This window comes from Temnothorax curvispinosus, unplaced genomic scaffold (genome assembly GCF_003070985.1).
Source record: "Temnothorax curvispinosus isolate PA1 unplaced genomic scaffold, ASM307098v1 QBEX01015043.1, whole genome shotgun sequence".
In the NCBI taxonomy this organism is placed as follows: Eukaryota; Metazoa; Arthropoda; class Insecta; order Hymenoptera; family Formicidae; genus Temnothorax; species Temnothorax curvispinosus.
In genome coordinates, this window is record NW_020224823.1 from 1 (window position 1) to 20,584 (window position 20,584).

At 39.4% G+C, this 20,584-nt stretch overlaps 4 protein-coding genes across 21 annotated transcripts in view; 3 read left to right on the top strand and 1 right to left on the bottom strand.

Annotated features, from left to right (window-relative positions):
* Positions 1 to 5: 5 nt before the first annotated feature.
* Positions 6 to 1,675, bottom strand: LOC112465276 (WD repeat-containing protein 46-like; the record flags this gene model as incomplete). Its single annotated transcript, XM_025032755.1, has 4 exons — positions 1,589 to 1,675; positions 582 to 1,318; positions 177 to 493; positions 6 to 102 (listed from the first exon to the last, which is right to left on the bottom strand). Coding segments are annotated over exons 1-4 (1,164 nt in total), but the record flags the coding sequence as incomplete, so codon positions are not given.
* A 658-nt stretch (positions 1,676 to 2,333) lies between these two features.
* Positions 2,334 to 9,224, top strand: LOC112465279 (pre-mRNA-splicing regulator female-lethal(2)D-like). Of its 3 annotated transcripts, none has more exons than XM_025032758.1 (6): positions 2,334 to 2,651; positions 3,589 to 3,961; positions 6,380 to 6,504; positions 6,610 to 6,788; positions 6,863 to 7,017; positions 7,132 to 9,224. In XM_025032758.1, exons 2-6 carry the CDS (start codon positions 3,730 to 3,732, stop codon positions 7,836 to 7,838), a joined length of 1,398 nt encoding a protein of 465 aa, XP_024888526.1. In that variant the 5' UTR covers positions 2,334 to 2,651; positions 3,589 to 3,729; the 3' UTR covers positions 7,839 to 9,224. The 3 variants fall into 3 exon arrangements, with proteins under 3 accessions (XP_024888526.1, XP_024888527.1, XP_024888528.1); XM_025032759.1 differs by lacking the exon at positions 2,334 to 2,651 and adding an exon at positions 2,746 to 3,217; XM_025032760.1 differs by lacking the exons at positions 2,334 to 2,651; positions 3,589 to 3,961 and adding an exon at positions 4,148 to 5,364.
* A 287-nt stretch (positions 9,225 to 9,511) lies between these two features.
* On the top strand, positions 9,512 to 12,590 carry LOC112465295 (superoxide dismutase [Mn], mitochondrial-like). Its single transcript, XM_025032799.1, has 3 exons — positions 9,512 to 9,837; positions 11,014 to 11,303; positions 11,951 to 12,590. The coding sequence occupies exons 1-3, from the start codon at positions 9,800 to 9,802 to the stop codon at positions 12,277 to 12,279; spliced, it is 657 nt and encodes a 218-aa protein (XP_024888567.1). The 5' UTR covers positions 9,512 to 9,799; the 3' UTR covers positions 12,280 to 12,590.
* A 1,203-nt stretch (positions 12,591 to 13,793) lies between these two features.
* The window catches only part of LOC112465293 (kinesin-like protein unc-104), a 29,018-nt gene continuing 22,227 nt past the window's right edge, over positions 13,794 to 20,584 (top strand). For 5 of the 16 annotated variants that reach the window (XM_025032783.1, XM_025032781.1, XM_025032785.1 and 2 more), the window contains exon 1: positions 13,796 to 14,176. The gene's annotated coding sequence lies outside the window, so the exon portion shown is untranslated. Of the gene's footprint in view, positions 14,177 to 20,584 lie in introns of all 16 variants that reach the window. The other 11 variants (XM_025032787.1, XM_025032788.1, XM_025032789.1 and 8 more) reach the window with 5 other exon arrangements.

Genomic DNA, 20,584 nt, shown 5'->3' on the forward strand with positions numbered 1-20,584 from the left:
GTAGAAATTCCCAAGACGTCTTCATATGGGCAAAATCTCACGCAGTTTACATTGCGAGCAGTTCTATGTCGCAAATATGGCTTGAAATCGCCAGAAGTTTCCCTGATACAAAAATAAGTATGTATGAATAAAAATTCCTCCAATATTGTATCAAATTTATTTTATCAGCAAATTACCTATAAACTTCAACTACATTGCCCATTCCAAGTGCAAGCAAACCACGCTGACTGTAAGACATACGATGAGCGGGTGAACGAAGGTGCAAGTGGCTCACCGGCCCTGTTAATTGCCTGACATCCCATATCTTCACAGATTTATCTATAGAACTGGTTGCCATGTAAGTCCCATATGGATGAACGGTACACGTCATAATTGATTGGTGATGGCAAAGCATTTTCGCCAATGGTTTATGAGAGTTTGGAGACCACATAGATACTATTCCTTTCGAGTCGCCCACACATAACACTGCGTTACTTGGATTCTGGGTCATCACCTATAATAATAAATTAAATGGTTGTTGGTAAGCATCTGAGATACAACAATCAAAATCTTCGATCAACGTAATCTTTAACAAAACTCACAGATATTCTACCCAAATTGGAGTTATAACGAGCAACCTGCTTGCCTATAGATATATCCAACCAAGCCATGTGACCATCCTTTGATCCGCTGGCAAGCAAAAAGTGATATGGCAAAAACTCCAATCTCGTCACACCGTTCATTCTTTTCAGGCAATGTAACTCTATTCCCTGATTGTCGTATACATAAACCCAATCCTTCTGCGCTACCGCAAACATGGTCTCCAGATGCAGCCACGTAACATCATGCACAGACTCCATCACATTTATTTCACAGGCCAGCTTCTTCGTCACCCAGTCAAAAGCTGCCACGTGACCTTGTTTCCCACCTAAGAGCAAGTGTCTACCATTTCTGGTATATCTAAAGCAGTACGGACCAAACTGCAGATCCAGTTTGAAACGTTTAGCCGCACTTGTTATATCCACATTCTCCACTATTTGCTTCTGTCGATACTCAGTAGTGACTTCTCCAGGTTCTGCTTCCATATAGCCATGCTCTTCCGTCAATAGTAACTCCGTCCGAGCAGAAGCTTCCACCTGTTCTTCTATAGCTCGCTCTTTCTGTTTTAGTTTCTCTCTCAGAACTTTATTTTTTATCGCACTTGTCTTTCGTCTTAACTCAAGTCCTGGACCTTTAGAATATTTCGCTAGTACTGTTTTATTAATTGGCACCTTTCCAGAATGCCTGTTCTTTTTCTTACCAACTGGTGTCTTTTCATGGTATCTCTCTCTTTTGCCCACTAGAAAAACATAAACATAATTTTGAATAATTGAATAATTTTGTAATGCAAGATTTTAAATTACATTTTTCAGACTTAGAAGTTATTTAAAACAAAAATAATTATTTTTTTCTAATTTTAAATTACATTTTTAGAAATTTATTGCATTTATATTTTTTCTGTACACGTGAGTTAACCTAACCATAATATAATCTATATGTATATCATTGATCATGTCAGTGAGAAAGAAAAACAAAAATCCAACAACAAAAATGATTATACTGCTCATACCTGGTGGGTTCATTGTGATTTTTATTGTAATCACGTATTAATCATTAACTTTTGTACTGATCTTGGCTGATCTTTCAACAATACGTATGTACATATGCTTCGAAGACGAAGCCAAATTGGTATTTACCACGAGGGCGTTAGTGTACAGTGACATGGAATTCCTTAAGTCCAATTTTCATGAGATTTCCAAAAAGTTTTGCAAAGTTATAACAATTCTTTTTTAAAACGTCAATCAGCATGATTGACAAAATCGACGAAATTGATAGATCTATTTTTTTTTGCTGAACTGGCTGCACTAGTTCAGAATTTATCTTTTTCCTTTTAATGTGTAGAGTAAAAAAAATAAATTCTGAACTATAAGCGTATATAGCCAGTTCAACAAATAGAGAACAGACCCATAATTGCGATAATTTATATAATTATAAAATTCTGCAAAAAAAAAAGTTACTTAAATGTTACAACGACACTTTTAAGACGCCTAATTTCCAGAAATAGAATAATATCATGAACAATTGAACTTTAAACTTAGGAAAAAATTTGAAGAGTTTGTTTAGGGGTTTTATATATAAAATACTCGTTAGAGGAGCAAATCTTTCTCTAATTGATCTGGCAACCCTGTTCGAGGCATTCGTCATAGGTCGATCGTGATTGGAGCATGCGCTGGCACACTCCCGTTCAGCCATTCCGGTTCCCCCCTCTCGCGGTCCGCGCGGGGGTGATTGTCATTCATGATTAGTCGTCAGCGTTTCTGACCCGCGGCGAGCATTTGTCCGGCGTTCCCCCCAAGTTTCCGCGTATGGTGTCGAATTATACGCGTACCGCGTCGAGAACGGCTAGGCGTTCAGCCGTGAAGTTACGCGCGTCTTTCCCTGGCCGCTCGCGCAGCACTCGGCTCCGTTCGGATTGATCGATCGCGGAGTGAAGTTGGCCGCACGCGGACGACGGAGAGGACCCATTTGGCGCTTTTTTTTTCTCACGGACGCACGATGTCACCCGTCCCGTCTCTCTCCTGATACCCAGCAGCCCAGCCGTCACGATGGAATGTCCACCGTTCTAACGGACGGTAGGTAGAGTCGGGCGAACTTTTAACGATAGAGAAGAGAGGGGAGATAGGAGAGGAAAAAAAAGGGAAAAAGTGTGTTAGCGCGCGCGGCAGTGTCCGATGACTCCGATGGTGTCCGAGAAACCGCGTGACAATCGATCGCGGTGATTTTGACGTCGAGTTGCCCGGTGCCGCGAGCCCGATTCGAGATCCGCGCGATCGCGATCGTTTTCCCGGAAGGTGGAAAAGAGACTGAAAGGGGGGGGGACGAGTGAAAGAAGAAAAAAAAGAGAACGAAACGCTTGGATGTGGCTTGGATGTAACGCGAGCTGCTCCTTCGTGGCGGACATGTCCGACGTAATGGCGTCACGACTGTCTTTTTCGACCGGAGATAAATGCATTCCGCTTCCCTGACTGCCGCAATTGGCCGCAACGGCGGATTCCGGCGACGCCTCTCCTTTACCGTTTCCCCGTTCTCGGGATTTCGCGTGATCTCGCTTTGTTAGACGCCGCCGCGCTATCCTTGACGTTTTTGGACGGAATATCCACGGATATTCGTCAATTCGAGTCTGATATTTTCCAATAAGGTTCAGTATATTTCTCACACACTGGAAAAAAGTTGATACATTTGTACTCTAGTTCTAAAGTTTGCTTTCAACTGTACGGATATGCGACGAGTGGACGGTCTAAATCTCGTCGCAGATAATCTCTTAACCGACTTACTTAATAGGTTAATTGGATGTAACCGAGGATCGTTAAATTTCCAATTTGACGATCTTACAACGCGACACACCTGCATTACGGAATTCCTTCGAATATCCTAGCGAGATAGAACAAATTGATTTGCCTAATGGAAGCTATTTGCGTCGCGTTATTGCAATTTCAAGAGATAGAGCTTATGCTCTCGTAATTTGTATGTCAAGTTTGATATTATTTGCGCTATGTGTTTCCGTTTCAGATGGCTGCCTTCTAATACCGATTGCGTCAGTAGTATTCGGTCAGCGGCGCGATTCATCAGCATCATAACATTGATGAATAGAAGATTTCGCGTAAAGGCTTCTTCTACGTTTTAACGTCCAACTGCGAACTAGCGGTGGAAATGGCAGATGAGTGCAGCGAGGTCAAGTCGGCAGGACCGTCCTCGCCAAGGAGTCCTCAGGGCAGCAGCAACGGTGGGAAGCCGAGTAGCCCGCACTCGCCTAGGCAACCAAGGCGCGTGAAGCTAACTCAGCAACAATTGGACAGCTTGACAAAGGACGAGCTGGCGGCCAAATGGCACGAACAGGACTTGTATGTGGAGTGTCTAGAAGCCCAGGCGGCAGCTCAGGAAGGTACTGAGATCACACGAGTGAGACCACCTCACTCACCACATATCTTAATCGAATTAACGAATGCCAGAACACAACGGTCTTTTGTAAGAGACAAGACTCTCGTAGAGACGCTAAGCATAGGGTTCATTAGATCAGTGTTCAGGATACTATTATTAAGTTGTCTATTAGATTTAAGGTAGCGAGAGAGAGAGAGAGCTTTAGTAAATAAGTACTCCAGGTATAATTGTAGGAAACTACTTCTTTATCGCTCTATAAGAGAGCTTAGTTCACGTGCGATCAGATTATCTTAATGTATCTGCACAAAAAAGTACTAGAGAGATTAAATATGGAATTGAGATACAATGTTGCGCTTCATATATACGATATAGTGATTATATTAATATATTAATTTCCAAAACTACATTTGTGATGTGTATAGTGCGGGTAATTAAAGATTCATATGTATCGTGACATAAAGCGATATATCTCAAGGTATTTGTGAGCACGGGTGGAGTGACAGCCACATATATGACGTACAAAAAAGGAATACGTTTAGTCCAAATTCTCTTGTGAGCAATTACATTATCAGCCATAAAGAGCATGGTTAGCGAGTAATAGTGAAAATGGCTGAGGTAACAAGTGCTTATGTGTGTCAACAAGCAAAGATTTCTCTGCCAAAAATGTGTCTGCCATGCATCGATGTTGTGAAAGGCACAGCCTTGCTCAGAATGTCATTTTTTCACAAGTGCCCTGTGCAGTGTATCGCGTATATCTCTGCGGTGTAAATAATTTATACTGCCAAATGCAGGAGAGTGTGTGCCGTGCGTGATAAATTCGAAATACCGAGTTTCTAGTTAACGGAGGATGAGATGAAAAGCAGCGTTTGATATGATGGCGCTGAATTTATGGCTCAGAGGAATAATAAGAGTGGATCCGTGTCACCGTTTGGCCTACAAATTACTGCACCTGGGGTGCGTGAAATTTAAATCTCGGTGAAGTACGCAACCACATTCGTCGTTACCAATTGGAACGCTACATGACCCAATCCCATCATCTGTCCTCTCCCTTCTCGTCTGGTCTACGTATCCTTACATATATTATCTTGTCCTCGAACTGTTCTTCCAATTAGAGATAATGCAATTTTTAATTAACTGTATTCCTAGACCAATTATCCTACTACATATTCTTACTACGAATGCAACTTGTGCATGCATTTATACCTGCACCATAATATCCTGGTATCAGATATGAATTTCAAAAGTACATACCTGTGGGTTAACCCGGCCAGCGTCTCGTTACAACATCTGTGCCTGCAACAAGTACACGCTTGATTCTTGCGGAAGAAAAATAACGTCCACTCTTGGTCTTGGTCGAAGTACAGAGAGTCTCACAAATGGCACGTCGCAACGACACCAAAAATCAAAGTATGCGCCAATTAACAATGTCAGTTGTCAGGCAGTCATAGTCACGTACTTACAAAAGTATATTGTTTATTTATGCGCACTTAGGTTAAAATTATAAATAGTAATTTTTCACCAGTATACTTGATTCCATCAAAAACTCTGTTGATATATTATATATACAAATTATACAGAATGTTTTATACAATTACAGTCCGAGGTTTCAAATATTTAATACGATTCATAAATTTTTATTCTTAATTTATTTATAAAATAAATTAGAAAACAGAAAATATAGAAAAAGTTATTTATAATTATAGAAAGAAAATTCTTGAATATATTGTTATAAAAATTTTACAGTAGAATAAAGTATATATGCTAACATTTCTTCCAAATAATAAGTTTTATTCATTAATTAGCTTTGAAAAACTAAAAATGCAACGGAACAAACTTTTATATTTTTGTTGAAATCAATATATATGCAGAGAAATATGATATACAGAAATTATGTTATTCTTTTCTAATCTTTTAATACACTTCATAAAAATAATTCTAAATCCTTGCATATAAATATTGCTCACTTAAATCAGAAATCACATAGGTACTGGACTTTTATATTTGCATTTTTAATCTATATGTTCAAATATTAAAAGATAAAATTTATATAAAACATCTTTTAAATTTTGAAAAAAGAAAATATAATTCAATTGCTTGTTAGATATTGAAGAAACAAAACCAACTTGCAGGCTTAAAATAGTTCAAAAACTGATATGCGCGCGCGCGTATGTGTGTATGTATTACATCTCCCATGAAATACATATTCCATAATTTCGCTGTAATTATTTTAACATATGGCGAATAACTTTGCTATTTTACAAGAAATATTTTTCTTGTAAGATATAAATATATACATATATCACAAATATATATATATATATATATATATATATGTAATTACTATTGCAATTTTAAGAAACACAGATACCATTGAATGTTGAAGTTCTAGAAGTAGAAAAATTTATAGACTATTCCTTTATAGGTGAACTAACTTCATTGAGAGAATCCGAAAACAAATACAGACAACAATATATAGAAGCATCTCACAGGGAGAAGATCTTAGTAAGGAGGCTTGCCTCTAAAGAACAGGAATTGCAAGAGTATATTGTATGTAACTATTCTCAGATACATCGAAATTCTAGTACAATTTATCTCGTAAGATTTATTTCTAAACGACTCTATAAAAAAAAGGCTTATTTTTTTCATTATTAGAATCAAATAACTGAAATGAAAGCCACCCAAGCTCCGTCCGCAGCTGCATTAAGGTCCGCTCTATTAGATCCAGCTGTTAATATATTGATACAGAAATTAAGGCAAGAGTTAATAACGACCAAGGGCAAATTGGAGGATACACAGAATGAACTAAGCGCGTGGAAGTTTACCCCGGATAGGTGATAAAAGCTTTATACGTTAAACAAGAAACTGCACGACACAAATTTTTACTAATTAAATATTTTATTTACAGTAATACGGGGAAAAGGTTAATGGCAAAATGTAGATTGTTATATCAGGAAAATGAAGAACTTGGTCGTATGATTGCCAGTGGACGTATTGCTAAATTGGAAGGCGAGCTTGCTCTGCAAAAGAGTTTCAGTGAAGAAGTGAAAAAGTCACAATCAGGTATCTTATTAGACATTCACTGATTTACAATTGTTATAATTATTATAATTGAAATCTACGATCGAAACATTTCAAATATAACTCATACATTTTCTTTTGATTTGTCTTTTGCAGAATTAGACGAGTTTCTGCAAGATTTAGATGAAGACGTGGAGGGTATGCAGAGCACCATTTACTTTTTACAACAAGAACTACGCAAGGCTCGAGAGTCGGTCACGCTACTGCAACAGGAGAATTCAGCATTGAAGGCGAATACAAACGACAATAATTTATCCAACGGTTTGTCGCCCCATACGCCACCGATTAAGAAAGAGGAACCGGAAGAAACCGCTGTACCAGATACGAAAGTTCCAAAACCGATGGAGGACAGTGATATGTGCAAAGGTGTAAGGACTCCACCGTTAACGTCGCCCCAGAGTGAGCTTACCAGTGTCGAAAGAACAGAACGTGCAGAGAGAAAACTTAATCAAGCCGATCATAATGACGAGAGTTCTAGCGACTCCGCGGCGTTAATTATTAAGGTTGAAAACGAGGAACTTAGTGATAGGGAGGAGGAGCAGGAGGAGAATCGGAACAAGCGATTGTTAAGGAGTAAAAATCACAGTAGGAATAGTGGTAAATCGAACGGGGAGGAGGTGATAACGCGAACAACGCGGGGTAGGGACAGGACAAAGAGGGAGAAAAGTGCAGCCAGTAGTGATGATGAAAGGACGCACAAGAAGAAACGGAGGGAGAGTATTCTTTCTCTCGATTATAACGAGGCCGATGACGACGCGTTAGTTTTAACCAATGGCGAGACTCTGCAGAGTGATCCGGAATGAACGATTATTTTAGGTTGACTTTGGACGACACTAATAACCACACGTGATTGAAATTCGCGATATATTTGATTTGACATCCCCGTTACTATTGTGTATAAAATTTTTCATCTAAAGCAACGCCGGTTATTTACAAGATGAATTGGTCGAATAAATAAATAATTAGCCATAAAGAAACGTAATTCAGTACCTGTATTCGTGATAAACTGCAAAGGATGAATATTCGCATTGGTCTAAAAAAAAAAAAAATAATAAGCCTGTAAATACTCTTATACCATTAGATTGATATATAAAGTTCACGTTTACGTCGAGTTACTTGCAAATGACCAAGTTGCGTATTACATTGCAAAGATATATCAGACGAGAAATCTGAATAGGTTTAATATAATTTATTACAGCCAAACGCGCTGTAAGGAAAACCAGAACAATCGAGTTTTGTTTGTATTTTGTAAATTTATTGTATTAAAACTCTATACAAAAACCAGCACAGGCTTTAGTTAATCAGTAAAAGGAACGGATGATTCGAAAGATATTGTCAAGAATAAAAAATAAACGCCTGATTAATATTAGATAAATAAATTATAATGCTTTCAGAAAAAGAAAAAGAAATGCAGTGTGAGATTTTCGCATGATTCTGTACGTAACGGTCCGATGTGTACATATGTATTCCTGTGCAATGTGAGACATGTATCGATCCCACTGTACAATGTGCGTTTTGCTTTTATTGAACAATTGGAAACCATACATAAAGCAAATGACATAAAATACACAACGTTAGTCTTAGCGATGCAAATGGATTGATCTCACAGACTGATACATTAAACTTACATTTTTAATTTTCTCTAAACTAAACTAAACTTGTATAGCGTTTGATATATTTTATATTATCTGTATATGCAGATTTGTTTCGTATCGCGTCCCTCGGAAAGATTTGCGCTTTCAATTTCGTTCGCGGTCTACGTTGTGAGGAAAAAAATAGAGGATATCGAAAGTTGCATCGAAAAGAATGTTACGAGATATATATATACGCATGAGATACGTTCCATCCCCAAATTTTCCATACAGTGCCATTATTATTCTTGTCTAGATATCGATGCTACAATAACTTTTGAATTACGAGCGACGCCGCGACGTAAAGTAAAGCCTTTTCTTACGCACATTTTGCAATCGAAGCGTATGGTGTCTTCTTTTCTTTAAATAATTTAAGGGCGATTGAAAGCAACTTGTATTTCGATGAGAGTCCAATGAAATTTTTACACGTCCGCCTTTTCGCTTACGCGATGTAGAACGTTCGCTAATTTACACACTCACCGCTGAAGTATGCTAACATGAATTGTGAATCTTCAACTGCAAGACATGATCATTAAAGGATTCCTTATTCAGACTGAAGATGTTAATTTCCTTCCATTCCATACTTGGCATTTAATATAATATATGATTGCGTGGCAAAGAAGCGCTGCATCGAAGAAATAGAGAAGAAAATTTAACAATTTCAAGGACAATCTTTAATCAACAGGGTTGAAAGGTAAATAAATTCAATATCAAATTTAATATAGTATATATTTAAAAGTTCAATTTGAAAAACGAGGAGATATTGCCGCCGGCGATACTCGATCGATCGATTTGGAATTGGAACACACCGATGGGCAAACTTCAGGTTTCCGTCCGGGAACGGCACTTCGGCGCAAAAACCGTCTATAATCCTATATACGCAAATTTCCATTCGCGACGTCGGTATCGCAGCGAACTCGGCGTCCTCGGTGAACAGTTTGAGCAGGCTCGCGTGTGAATCGCTGGCGTTTCGCAACGGGTGGTGGTGGTGTAGAACTGTGTAGATTGCATATGTGTGTAGAACCGTAAGCACGGAACCACGGGCAACCGCAAGTAGAAAACTTGGACAAATCCTTGGGAAAGGTAGAATCGCAGCTACCCGAAGAACAGACAGTTCACCCCTCGCCTCGATCATGCTCGCAGCAAGGCGCGCTTTAATCTCCAGCACGATGTAAGCGTAAAACGATAGCCGCCTCGGCGAATCCGCTCTGCTGTTTTCGCATTATGTAATTTCTAACCTGGCACGCGACCACTCGACATATTTATAATTATATTTTCGGGATATATCTATAGCTACAATTACCGTGCTCTTGCTCGGAATCGTTTGATGAGCCGACGTTAATAATTTATGTAAAATCATCATGTAAAAAATGTGTCAGTACTTTTGTTGTGCTTTTCGTATACCAACGCAAAACTGACGCAACAGCTGATCCGCGAATTGTCAAAGGAAATGAACTATTTTTGTTTTTTATTTTAGAACTTTTGCCTCGGGATTTTTTTTATTAGAAATACAGTTTTATTTTTCCAAAATTTGCAAACAAATAATTTAATTGCCAGAACGTTATTTCGCGAGATATATATTTTTACTGTTTTTTTTTTCTAAAGAGTACTTCCAAACGGTAGAGTTATCTCGTACACCTTTACATTTAGATTGTTTTTTTTTTTGCTACCTTTATGTTAAGGTGCCAATTCATGAGACGCTGAAAATGAGCGTCAACAAGGTGAACATGGTAGTTTCGCTTGGACGCTAGCGTCAAAGAAATGAAGTTGAATTTGTTTAATATTCAGCGTTGACGCTGAATCGTCGTTAATCGTCCCAGTACAATCAAACATAGATTCGAAATACGTAAAATATTAATTATTTTCAAGTAATATCTTCAAGTAATAATATTTTATGGATATATATATAAATAAAAGATATTATTTCTGAAGATTTTTATTTGCTAAAAGTGAGCGTCGAGCGTTAACGTGAAAAGGCACCTTTATATTATTCCTCATAATCGATTATCTAGTTTTTAGAAATAAAAATCGTTTTCTGTAAACTTATATAGCGGTAATCAAAATTATACCGCCTAATTATAATTATAAATATTATATTGCGGTTTAATTAAAATTATATCACTTTAATGTCTATAAATAAAGGAAATCGCAGAAAAATTATACACATTAGCTTTTAAACAGAAAACAGAACTTTTCAAATTGGAAACAACGGGGCAAATGTTTTTATTTTACTCATATGTATTATATTTTATATATTAATTATATTAGTTTACTTATTAGTTTTTTTACTTTATAATACACACAATAATTTAATCTATAAATGTTTTCTTTTCGGTGACTGATGCAGCAAGGATGTCTTCGCGAGGTCGAAGCATTCACTTCCGGATCTGCCGTACGACTACAAGGCTCTGGAACCGATTATATCCAGCGAGATCATGGAGCTTCATCATTCCAAGCATCATGCTACCTACGTTAACAATTTGAACGTAGCCGAGGAAAAAATGCGGGAGGCAGTCGCAAAAGGCGACGTCAATACACAAATCGCCCTGGGCCCAGCTATCAAGTTCAACGGCGGTGGTCATCTTAATCATTCGATTTTCTGGTGCAACCTCTCGCCCAATGGTAGCAATCCGGATGGTAATATCGAGAAACAAGTGGATTAAACTCTCTCTCACATAATTGATTAGACTCTCCAGTTCATAAAAGGATTATCTGCATAATATTCAAGTCAATTTAAAACAATTAAAAAATGATTCTTATAAAACTTTATGTTTACAAAGTTTGGATAAGAGTGCACGATGAAGATTGGGATTTTATTAAGACTCAGTCAGTGTTTAACGACAATGTTACTTGATCTTATTCTCATTAATTGTATCTCACAAGCTTCACAAGGTATATATAATCACCATCAATGTCTACCACACGTGGTCTAATTAACCTGGATTCCAAAATTTTCAAACTTATATAAGCTACGAAGTTAAAATAAAAAAACAAACACAAAAGCACTTGACAAATAAGAAAGACATTAGGAGAAATTAAAGAATTTTATATTTCTTGAGATTAAGAGAAGAGAAAGAGATCATCAATAAATGTAAATAATTTTTAATAAATATATGTAGATCTTCCTGTGGTAAAAAATCTATACATATATGTGAAAAACAATTAGATATAAAAATACTTTTCAATTCACGTAACGTCAATCATAAGATAATAATTGTAGTTCATATATTATAATTGTAATTTGCGCAGATGGATAATATAATATATACGTTTTTTTTTCTTAGCTGCCCTTGCGCAGCAAATCAGCAAAGACTTCGGCAGTTTAGAGGAAATGAAGAAACGCTTGTCCGAGATGACCGTGGCGATTCAGGGCTCCGGCTGGGGTTGGCTCGGTTACGATCAGAAAGCCAAGTCGCTGAGGCTAGCGACCTGTGCGAATCAAGATCCCCTGCAAGCCACGACCGGTCTCGTTCCTCTCTTCGGCATCGACGTGTGGGAACACGCCTATTACTTGCAATATAAGAACGTGCGACCCGTTTACGTGCAAGCAATCTTCGACATCATTAACTGGCAGGATATAAACGCACGCTTCAAAAGCGCCACTAGTTGTTAAGGGGGTTAAGTCTGTTTAGCATTTAAGTCTGTTTTTCAGATATTGAAATGTCGCTTAGAGTGACGCTTTTACTAGGACCAATAGATATCATCGGGAACTTTTGACGCACTTAATTCGCCTGTGATTTCATATGCTTTTCTTTTTCTACGCTGTATCCGAAGTGACTACAATCGAATGACGAGTAAAATGTAAAAAGTACAAGAATGTAAAGGTACACTTATTTAGAACCTTATCCTTAACATAAAACGAAAGTCTGTTTTTATCTTACAATTAATAGTGATAAATAAAAGAGACATGCAGCTCCAAAACTATCGATTTGTACGATTTGGTGGGTTTGACGTCTATATATTCCTTACCAGAGAAGGCAATAGGAAACCATTATTACTTTTCGATCACTATACAAAGAAACCTAAAACAAATAGGCCTCTAGTTTCAGGCAGCCTTTTGGTGGACAAGTCATAGAACAGAAGTCTGTCCGGAATAATCGCCAACGTCAGAAGGACTTGATTAGCACACTGAAGAAAAATCAATAATGCGTAATCATTTCTTTCCACTCGCACATGATTCTTTTTAAAACATATACATTTTTAAAATAATATTGTTAACTTTACGCTTCTTTTAAACTGTAACACTACAATCAGAATCTATAAGCGTTATTGATAAGAGTTGACATGTGTAAGAATTGCAAGAATTTATCTTTTACTTTTATTTGACAGGAAACTGAGCGAAAAGTATACATGTGGAAATAAATGAAAGATATTGAACATTTTTCCTTTCCAAATGGATTAGACCCGAAGACTTATACGAAACAATCATTATCAGATTAAGCTATGAAAAAATATGTTGGTATTCAATAATTTATTGCATATATACAAGATTGATTAATAACAAGATAAATAATTAAATATAATGCGCGTGAAAGACAGAGATTCAAAAGATAAGGTGTCAGCAAGACTGCAACTATGCCACTTACATGAAATTAAAAATATAGTATTTATAACATAATAAAATGGACAGAATAAAAGTAAGACGTAAGATAGATAGACATATTTTATTATTGGAGCAAATTATTCTTTTGCAAATCAAAAGGCATTTCATTGTTTACTGTTTACATTACGTAAATCAAGAAATAAAAAATTCCTTTAATCAATGGAGTAATAAATTCTTTAATCAATTTTTTATTTTTATCGCGCGTTCCAGATTTCCGGATACAAGTGCAATACAACAATTCCCACAAAGACAGCAATGTGTTTCGAAGATCGAACGGATCGTGGGAGAGACGGGGCCGTCTGTCTAGGAGTGACACTTGCCGCGTTCCAATAAATCACTTGACCGCGGTGAAAAACAAGGTTATGTTTGGGGAATCGCCAGGCTATGATTCATCTGGCTTTCCAGGAAGCGAAACGGAGCGAACAAAAACGCGTTATCTGCGCGTGTGCGCGAGAGCGAGATCGTGATCTTTATCCTCTCGTCACGAAGAGCGAGCGGGCTCGGGACTCTCGGGAGGCGAGAACGCGCAGGTCCTCCGCGGTCGTCGCGAGTTGAAGCTTAGGCGCACGCGAACGAGCACACTGGAGCACACGGAACCCGTTCGCAGCAACGTTCGTCGCGGACGACGCGAAGAGCGACGTGGGGCCGTGAGGCGTCAGGCGAGAGGGCAGGCGTTCACGGGCCGGAGCTTCGAGCGCGCGCGAGACTACGATAATCGATCGCGGGCGTCGGATAAGTCGGACAAACCGAGTGGCGTCGCGACGCACGGCACAGTGCACACAGCGTGCTCACGCTCGGCGCTCTCGCCGCTTCCGCGGAACGTATCGTCGTCGTCGTCGTCGGTGCTCGGAGCCAGTATGGCCGTAGGACCTCAGCTGTTTTCACGTCACTGCCTTCTTCGTATCTGGTGAGTCGCCTCGACACCGGAGCTCTCTTCTCTCTTTATTTCTTTTTCTTTTGTCTCGTTCGCGTCTACCACTCGCGCCAACTTCTCGCCTCCCTCTCCCTCCCCCTCCCCCCCTCTCTCTCTGTCTTTCTCTCTCTCGTCGCGCGCGCGAAAACGAGCGTGCGTGCATGCGTGCGTGCGTGCGTTGGCGATCGCGCGGCTTTACGAGCGTCGCGCGAACGGCCTCGTAAGTGCAACATCGTGCGGCCGCGACGGACGATCATTTATTTAAACGGCCGACCCCGACGTCGTTATCGATAGGTGTGCACAAAGGCACAAAGGCGTCTCGAGTGTGTCTCTCGAGTTCGGGGGGCAAACGTCGGAGACAAATCCGCGTGAATCTCGAGACTGTACGAAAGATTTTTGTTTCTTAATTTGAAAATGAAGCGTGTCGCGCGGCTTGTCTTACTCGATCATCGAGGTCTCCGTCATGTCCGATCGAACAAATTCGTGCGAATTAAAATTCTCGGTAGTCGGAGGCGCGTGAAACTGGAGGGGAATTTTCGCGAAACGTCAAGCCGAACTACCGCGCGATCGAAATCGTCGCCCGAAATCGCGGTACCTATTTCGTATTTGTACCGATTATCTCGGGTCTCGCGTTAAGTTCACACTTGGTTGATCAGGAAAGCAAATTTCTCTTTGCCAGTAAGCCGTCACTTGCGACTTTGCGACTAAAAGCTAGTCGGAAGGTGGTCGATCAGCCTGCATGGGTTCTCGTGCACTTTCTCGAGTGTTGCCGAGCCACTCGCGTTGCATCAGGGGTTGAAACGTAAGGGTTGAAATACTTGAGATATATATCTCAACGAGAGAGATATTTAAATATATGACTCGGCGATAAATCTGTTATCTATTGACGCAGTTATATACTCGGGACGGATATTTATTTACGCTTCTTGTGCTTTATTCTTTAATTATTCGCATATCTGAGATATTTTGCGTGTCGACGTGGCGTGGTCGACAATCAAGATGGAATGAATGGAAAAGGAAGAGAATTAAAGGGCCGAGAAAGGGCCTTTATATTATTTTTATCGGATAATGCGAGAAGGAAAAAATGAAAGAAATAGTTTGACATTTACGAGAAATTGAAAAAACGAAGTTCTGGTTAATGTCATTGTATAGGATTTCTCATCAGTTTTATTCCCTCCCTACGTCCGCCATCTGACTGACTGCTTTTTATAAAATTATTGACGTTTTTGTCATTTATCTCGATGGATAAAGTCTTTCTATGTTAGAAGGAAATTCTAAAAAAAAATACATTTAACATTACATGTAATTATACATTAAAAACATGCAATTTATTGTTTGCAGGTTAGTAATATTAAGTTTTTTCTTATCTCTCCATATCTACACGTAGAAGATAATCTTGGAATAAAAATTCGGGGGCAACAACCATATGCGCTTCAGCGCATTTTTCATTAAATTCTCAATGGGTTCTGAATCAGACTTTCTGATTTAATGAATAGAATAATTGCGAAATTTCGAGGGGTAATCGATTAGTCACAGAGATTCGATTACATTTTAATTGTTTTTCCAGACCAGACGTTGGAAAATATCGAACAGCCGAGCGTTGAATGTGCGCACACTCGAATTACGATTCGTAATTTCTATGTTTGAAAATTGTCCTTTCTAGTTATTGTATAAAGATAAAGTCTTATCTTTTTTCAGGCCCTTTTCGTTAAGGGGGAAAACATGCTGATGGCGCAAATATTTATACTTTTTAACGATTTTTTTTACAATATATTCAATATATGTTCTTTAAAGAAATAAAAAACCAATTTTATTAAATTTATTATTTTACGCGGAAAAAAATTCACGAAAAATAGCATCTTTTTCCTTTGCCGTCACACAGTGGTTTCTCCCTTAAACTTGAAAAGTGCGTTTATTTCCAATTCAATCTATACGATTTAAAAAACTAAATGGCACTTTGACGTCTCTATCGAGATAGAAAATCTGAATTTTAAATGGGAAAAAAAAAAATCTGAACTTCAAATTCGTTTGAAAATCTCGTTGACATCAATTCGCGATCAATCTATCACGTCATTCTCGTCGTGCCTCGACCCGCCCGTCACAGATCGTCATAGAGAGAGAGAGAGAGAGTACCCCCCGGATTGACTGAAGCGAAATGGCATAGGGTATAACGATTTCACTCGTGGAACACAAGGGTGGGCGGTGCACGAAGGGGATTGAAGGGTTCGAAGGTTACGACGAGCCGTAGGTAACGTTTCGCCGACATAAACGAAGTGCGAGGACTTGCGAGGACTAGGGTAGGGTAGGTCAGTAGTGATCAACGTTTCGAATATCGTGACTGCTAATTTGTTGACCGATACTTCGATGAGATAATTTCTGAGCTCGCGTAACGGCGATGGGAACGTTCGCCGATTTGCTCTCCGAATAGCGCGATTCTCGCGAGTCTTTTTATTTATTTATTGCCGGTTTCAATTGAGCTTTCTAAACTGGGAAAAAATCGATGCTAAATTCCTTGAAATATAATTAATCAATAATTCAAGATAAACACTGTGAAGGTACATCAATGAAAGGAGAACGAATATGGAAACGACTATTCTGTCGTTTGGAAACGGAGGAGTAAAAATGTTTTATGTATATAATATCTCATATCTGTAATACGAAACTGACCTTTCTTCAACCATGAATTATTTATTAAATTTATTTATTAAATTTAGAAGCAAATTTTATTTATTAAATTCATGATTTTCTAAAATAAATAGTTAATAGTTCTAAATTAATAAAAATATCAATATAGAACAGAAATGTAAACAAACTTTGAACCATAAATCTTAAAAACATGAGTGAATAAATAGTAAAGGCACATTTTCGGTGTACATTTTAAATCGACTTTTAACGAAATATCGGGAAAAAGTTTTTTATAAGATTTTTATTTGACGCGCTATTAAAAATACAAAAGTTGCGAAAGTAAATAACATTCAATTATATGATCAAAAGCCAAGCTCACTTCGAATTAGATAAAACGACGCTTGCTAAAACTCTCATTGCTCCAATTTATAAACACCCTCTGCCATAAAATATTGGTCATTCGATTAACTCGCTTTAAACGGCTAAAAAATTTGTTCTCTTCGGGAATCGTTACATTATTACATATGTATAGATCGATGTGTGTAGAAATACACGTGTATATATGTATGTACACGCGGAGTTATTAACGCGAATTTATGCATGTATCGAAGCGTATAATATACATTTTCAACATTATGCTTCGATAAGCGGCTAAATTCACGTATTTAAGGTATTAAACGGTCCCGCGTGTATTGTACATACATAGATTGATACTTTTAGCTATAGGTGGGTCGAAACGAATCGATAAGAACTCATTTTGTAAAGTCGCACGCTCCAAGAAGAGCTCGTTATTTTATTCCATAAATAAATGTTATGCAATTAAAAAATTAGGTCTCTCGAATAAAGATCTTCGGATGTAGAGACGGGTAACGAAATTTCTGTTCTTTGTTCGCGAATTTTCGACGAATTCTGAGACCAAGAAACAGACACAATGTCCAATAAAAATTCTTTTCGATGAAAAATCCAAAGTTCAAGGAATATGTGGCGGAAGGAACGAAGTGGGAAAGCAGCTGACTCATTCGCGTACATATACGTATAATATATCTCCATCCATCCTCATTCAATACCATCGTTTTACGGGGGGAGGGGCAAGCGTGCCAACAAGGAGACGTTGACTCGCCTTGCTGAATCTTCTATATAATCCGAAATTTCGTTCTTGGAAACATCTTGAGGCGACGCGGCGACGCCGAGCGTCGGCGTCGCGTCCTGCTCGCACGCGCGGACGTGTTACATGTAAAGTAATCCCGAAGGAGGGGGGGGAGGGGGTGACGGCGCGTCGGCGTCGCCGCGCGCGAAAAGGGGATGATTTTTGTATGCTTAATCGACGTCGACGTCGAAGAAAGTGGGCATCGGGGGGGCCTTCTTGTTGAACGTGTGTGTGCGTGACTGTGTGTGTGTGTGTGTGTGGGGCACACGTTATAGTTGTGTGTACGCGCGCGCGGTACCGTCGGCGATGTCGTTCGTGGGTATCTTTACTTATTGATTGCTCCGTGAAAATTGGCCGGCGCCGCCTGCGTCGCATCGGTCGATCGTCGGGTTGCAGGCTGACGTCACCCGGTTTGCCCCCGCGAGCTATTGATTTTCTCCCTCTCCCCTTAGACGCGACGGCGATTGGTCCATAAACCGAGAAAGCGGCCAGACACGGCCCTGGACCACCACCGTGTTGTCGATCGACGCGCGCACCCCATCGTGGCCGTCGTTCCTCAGTGCGCGCGCGCGCGCGCACCTTGTACCCTATATATATTTATAAATATATATAAATGTTCGTATATGTATAGTTGATATATGCGTGTGAGGGTACACGTGCGAGCGCGCGCGCGCGCGTCACGTTGATTCCAATTCAACCACCACCCTCTGATGCTACGCCGCCTGAAAGGTCCGTAGAAAGGAATAAGAGCCCAAGTGTTGCGGGGACGCAATAACCCGTGCCCGAAACGCCCTGAAAGAACACGCAGGGATGACGTACAATTCGCGTTGACCCTTCGCACGGAGATGAACTGTCCAACTGACAGTCAATTAACGGGCTTCAGCGCGTCTCCCAGCACGACTCATCGCCCAGCCTTGATGGCCGTTGCGCACACATCGGCGAACCTACCACGCCATATAAACTTCCGTGCACGCGTGCGCGCACATACACGCGGGGCGGGAGGGTGACCTCCAAAGAATTCCTTCATTTCGCGAAATGAGATCTGCCGCGGGAATGCCGCGGGGTGACTTACGCGAGGACATGGTTGAAATTCACGGGTGAAGTGACATCGAAGGCCCGGCATACCTTCGAGCTTCATGTAACTTCGAGGCGAGATTGCCGGACGTGCATTCGAATTTCACATTACCTTCTCGTCCTCTAATCTCGTTTCTCCATACAATGTGGATCGATGATTCTCGAATTTCGTAATTTCGTCGCAGGAGCCTTTTTCGAATGATATGAAATTCCTGAATAAATAATAATAATAAGACAGAGAAAAACACGACCGCTATGATGTACGATCGATTTAAGAGGAAACGCTATTCTCGGTCAGGACTGAATTTTTGTGTTCCTGAATAATAAACTCTTCCTATCCTTTTACATGCAACGTCACGTTCGTCCAGTTTTCCTGGACGATCGATCTTCGGAAATTCGTTCTGGCCACGATAACGTGGTTCTCCCTCTCGGGTATCATGAGAACCGCTGTCGCAAATGAAGGATTACGATAGGTAACGAACTGAAACTTTAATCTGATATATAAGAGGAGCTTGAGACAGCTCTAATTAGGGGTAACGGTATAATTGATCCCCTTAGGGCGACCGTAATTATAAAATATGCCCGACGAGAATATTTCTCTCGTATATATATATGATTACAGTAGTTACTTCTCCACGCAGCTTCATCGGAGTATGAGGGTGACCGTAAGGATCGCCTTTCTCCACCCCTTCACCTCCAACAAATAACGAGTCAATGCGAAGGTCGTTTAAAGATTTTCCCACGGATGTAACATCCGATTTGCGTGCGCACCGTTTCAAGATCTTCCTAAGTGACTTTCCGAGCGCGAAACGTTTCGAACGATATAATCGTTCGAGAACAATTCTCACCAAAATTTTCGGTACCCAATCTCTGAGATCCAATCTCTAATTGCCGAGATTAACGAGAGATAAACCACGATGATTGATCTTCAGGTGATAGGGTGAATAGGATGGACTATTATACGACTCCGCATATCCGCGATAATCGAATCAATCACTGTCCGACTTTTTCACAAAGACCCGTATTTAGAACGCTCCTGTATCTACGCTTAATATCTTTTAAAAGCGTGTAACAATGTTGCACGGCCGTTGTAAAAGCTAGAAGATAATAACCGATGTTTCTCGTACGCAGACGGGTGTATAAGTGTATCCGTATGACGACATGGAAAATTGCCTCACATTGTGGGATATGCGACCAGACAATAACGATACAGAAACATATCTAAAGGACATATCGAAAAAGTCTAAAATACAAGTCTATACTATATACTATATACTATATACTATAGGTCAATAGGTACTATTACTTATTGACATTTTTCTAGCGTTCTTTGGGCTTCTAGATTTGTTTGAAACAATTTATACAAATTAAAAAGCTCGCGATATTTGTGGAATATTCGATGCGCGACATAACTTATAAATTATAGCGACGTAACTTATAAATTATATTTTCCGCCGAAATTGGTTCACCAATATTCATTAAGGAAATTAAGGCACAGTTGAAATTAATTAGAATTCCTTTTCGTATCATTTGTACAATCTGAAAGTGATTAATAA